The sequence below is a fragment of the Falco peregrinus genome, chromosome 7 (genome assembly GCF_023634155.1).
Source record: "Falco peregrinus isolate bFalPer1 chromosome 7, bFalPer1.pri, whole genome shotgun sequence".
In the NCBI taxonomy this organism is placed as follows: domain Eukaryota; kingdom Metazoa; phylum Chordata; class Aves; order Falconiformes; family Falconidae; genus Falco; species Falco peregrinus.
In genome coordinates, this window is record NC_073727.1 from 87,145,857 (window position 1) to 87,150,225 (window position 4,369).

General features: G+C 45.3%; 1 protein-coding gene across 1 annotated transcript in view; it reads right to left on the minus strand.

Annotated features, from left to right (window-relative positions):
• The window catches only part of MDN1 (midasin AAA ATPase 1), a 103,902-nt gene extending 99,702 nt beyond the window's left edge, over positions 1-4,200 (minus strand). Inside the window, exon 1 of the mRNA XM_055809860.1 lies at positions 3,965-4,200. Within this exon, the coding sequence (XP_055665835.1) occupies positions 3,965-4,063 (99 nt within the window). The 5' untranslated portion in view covers positions 4,064-4,200. The remainder of the gene's footprint in view (positions 1-3,964) is intronic.
• Positions 4,201-4,369: the final 169 nt, after the last annotated feature.

Consider the following 4,369-nt stretch of genomic DNA (forward strand, 5'->3'; position numbering starts at 1 on the left):
AGGCACAACAGAGTGCTTAATTTATTAACCAGAGCTTTTAATATCAAATAAACAGTTAACAATGGTAAGAATAATGTGACTGACTCAGTAAAATTCTGTAGTTACATGACTGCTCTACAACAAATCCATTCTATTACCAATTTTGTGAGAGCAAGCAGTTTTTTAATCATCGTGTGCAGTACCCTTAGGATATATAAAACTGTTCAAAAACCACAGTGGCAACATTCTCATTCTACACAGAGACTGTTCATTTGATTTCAGAGCCTTTCAGAGTGCAAATTAAACATTTTATGGAAAAGAAGAATACTGTCCGAGAGCATTTTAACTAAAAGTTGCTTTCTGAAATACCCAGCTTCCTCAATCAGTAGAAAAGGACAGCTGATCTGAAAATATTTAATTCTAATGTTCAAACCTGGGAGAGTAAATCTACACCCATGGTTCCAAAGAGCTGCGTTAAGAAAGCATCACAAAAGACTGTCCCTCCAAATACAGAATATACACACACATTGTGTATTATTAACAAGAGACACTAAACAGAAGCACAGCTAGGAATGAAACCTGGAGTCAAACATGATCCCAGTTGCTCTTTTAGCGGCATGTTGCATGTTTCTTCCCAATCTGGACAGTACATTTATTCAGTGATCACAAGATATGTAAGTGTTTATAAAGAACCAGCTTAATCCAAAACCCAAGATTACAAAAGAATCACAGCAAGAAATAATCTGTGCTCATGTGAAATTATTGTGGGTCACAGGTGTTTCCAACAGTGTTACACCGTACACAGATTTAACAATGGGTTACTTCCAAAGAGGGAGGGTGTAAGACCCTGCGCGCGCGTAGGAAATACTTCTTTCCCTCCAACACAGGAACACAGGTTTTCAGCTTTGTTCCCTCATACAACCAGTTCTACTGCACAGCAATCAATCTGGCAAGATGATCCAAATTAATCTTTCTTTTAAAGTGTTCCACTGGCTGGAAAAGTTGAAAGAATTTTCCACATCAACACATTCACTGGGTTCAGGGTAGGAAAAGCAACAGAAAGCTGTGGCTTGGCCTTGGGAACAGGCAAAAAGAAAACAGAGTAGGACCACTCTTTTTGGCAGATGTCCAGTTCAATAAGATAAAGCAGAACATGAGCCTGCACTCTTCTTATAACCCACATACTTCAAGAAAAAAAACCAACAAAATGACAGGCGGATATAAAGTCTCACAAGAACAAGATGGCTTCAACCACCCGCAGAACAAGCTGTAACTTCCTACACCTCCTCCAACAGATTGCATTTGATAAGAGTTGGATAGATCGCTCCTTCAAGGATGGTGCGAACATTCTCTTTGACTTTGCATCAGTGTATTTATTAACATACTGCCTCCCAAAAATCACAGCTCTTAAAAAACTAGAAGCAGAAGACGATGAGAATATACTCCAGGATGGAGGCAGAAGTACAGCATACCTTCCCTTATTTATAATGCTACATGATATAAAGCCTAACTAATCTTTCAAATAAAAAACCTGAAGTCATATTTTTGGAACAAACCAGTCTACCTTAGTTGCCAGGATGTCAGAATGTTCTTCTGACAGCCAATGAGTAGCTGGCTGAATTTGGGACAGCTAGGTCACCTTTTTTTTCCCCTCCATTAAAAAAAATAAAATAATAAAAAAAAGAATAGAGGCACTTCTCAACATCAAATGCAAAGACTGAAGGGCTATTGATAAGAGCTTGGAGTTATTATTAAAACAACTTTCACTGCTACATAGAAAAATGAAAGGCAAAGTGAAGAACGCCAAGCTAAAACACTGACAGAATAGAACAGGAGATCCATAACGGCATGCTCGAGATCTCCAGTTCACTCAGGATGGTTCCATAGCCTAAACAGAGCAGATATTCAAAAGGTCAAGTTTTTTTATTTAGATCTTCCCATATACGCACAGTGGCAAGATATGAAGAGCAGAAACAAATATTTCTGCGCTAAAGTTCTATTCCTACTAGCATTTTAACCTTGACATTAATGAACTTCTCTACTGAAATTACACCATTACAGGGAGCCAAAATACATGCAATTACAGAAAATCTGCATTTGGAATTCTACACAGGAAGATGTTCTGATTCAAACAGACCTTTGATAAAAGCACATTTCAGCAGTTTGTGGAACCCTACTGCTTACAGTTTGCTTAAATTATCCAAAAAATAGAAAGACAGGAAACAGACTTTTGAAGAGCTTTTCATCCCATTTTCCTCATTAAGAACACACAAATTTGCTGTACCTCTGCAGAGTTAATGGTATACAAATACTCTACAGAAAAAGCTCTATTTCTATTACATACTGAAGTACAGGGAACAAGATCTTCCATCACCACAGAAATGGTCCCTTACTAGGAATCTCAAAAGACTGTTCTTTACTTCACTGTTGTGGGCAAGTTCCACTCCATTATGGAATACTGAAGAATTAAGTTGCCAGAAAGACACAGTGAAGCTGCAGAGAGTTCTGTATTCCCAGACGCACGCTTTTCAAGTTACATACAAATCAACCAGTAGGAAGTCAGGTAAGATGACTGAAGTCAGTCGTTGTTTAGTGGAAAGATAAGGCTAACATGCTTCCAGATCTGTAGCTTGCAAATAGTAATTCAGTTTTCTAAAAGAACATGTCATTGTTCATTAATGTGCTGTTTCAGACTCTCTGTATATAATCACCCTAATAATTTCCACCTTGCAAGAGTTTGAAATCCAAAGTATATCTCAAAACAGTCACCAGAAGGGAAAGAGCAGTTTCTTTCCCAGTCTCAGATCTTGGTGACTCACTTCTGGTTCACTGCTCCATCTCCTGCCTCACACACCTGCATTGTCCCCATCTCTATTTCTCAGCTGTTTCTTTGTCTTGAATAGCAGCTCTTCATCACTGTTTTCCACCAATCAGCATCAACTCCCCGATGTGGGAATATATATATTCATTTCAATTTCACTTTGATGCCATGATTTGCAGCGACAGAAGAAAAAGCTGTCTGCCTACCAACAGGGAACCTTGACTTACAGTATGAAAGCCTTCCCCAACCGTAACTATGAGACACTAATTCAGATTGAAAGCCAGTGTTCTGAAAAAACCCGATGATTCAGACTTTTCATTTTCAAACACTGGGACAATCTCCCAGACAAACAGAAATATGGATTTTGAGTCCCGAAGTATGTATACAACATAGAGGCTCCAAAAGCTTTGTCATTAAAATTATTACTAATATAATAGCTGATGTGTTGATAGCCTATTATTATTATTATTATGCATTCCAGTATTTCAGAGGCAGAAACGAGCTAGGCCTAAACTCTCCTAGAAGGCAGGTGTACTTTTCACCTTAAGGCAGCCAAAGCATGAAAACACAGAAGACAGGAACGTTTCCAGTATCACTGTGATTTAAAAAAGGGACGCACACCCTAGAAAAACCAGTTCTCTGTGGTTTTACCCCACATGCTGATTTAAGGCGATTAAAGAAGGCCTCAAATAACATCAGGGTAGCATGCTGCAGCTCAGGGACTAGATATTGTCTCAGTGCCTGCTAACAGCATGCCATCTCTCGCTATCGTGCCTTCAGAGTCACCTCATGAGGCACGGAGGACACCCAAGATTTTAACGCTGGGGCAAAATGCCTCCTCAGGAAGCGCAGTACGAGGGGTGCCAGGGCACCGGAGGGGACCCACCTCGCAGGGCCCCAGTCGCACAGCCCTGCAAGGGGTGGGAAGCGGAAGATACCGCAGCAAGACAGAGAGAGAGCGGATCGCTGCTCCCGGAGAGCGGCGCCGCCAGCCGCCTGAGGACGAGGGGGCGGGAGGGCGCCCAGGCGGCGCGGGCAGCAGACGACGCTGCCGGGAGGAGATGGCGGCGCGGGAGCGGGCGGGGGTCGCCCCTGCGAGGCCCGCCCGGAGGGAGAGAGGGCGGACGCCCGGAGGCTGCGCCGAGCCCCGCGCCGCACACTCACCTGCTTCGCCAGGAACCTGCTCAGCTCCGCACTGCTCTTCTCGTTCCTGCGCGCCACCAGCTGCAGCGGCTCCGCCAGACGGAACCTCAGCTCCGCCATCTCCCGCCGCCGGCGGGGCGCGGGCAGCGGCTGGGGAGAGCGGCGGGAGCGGGGAAGGGCCCGCGTGCCCAGCCGCCGGCAGCACAGACCGCGCGGCACGTGGGCGCGGGACGGACGCGCTGCGCAGCGCCAGCTTCCGCCTCGCCGCCGTCGTCACCCGCCCGCGACACAGCCGGCGCCGGGAAGCGCCGCCGGTCCCCGCCTCTCACGTGACGGTGCCCGCGCTGAACTACGGCTCCCAGCATGCACCGCGGCGCGCGGGCCCCTGCTGCATGCTGGGAGGCGCAGGGGAGCCGCCCCCCGGCG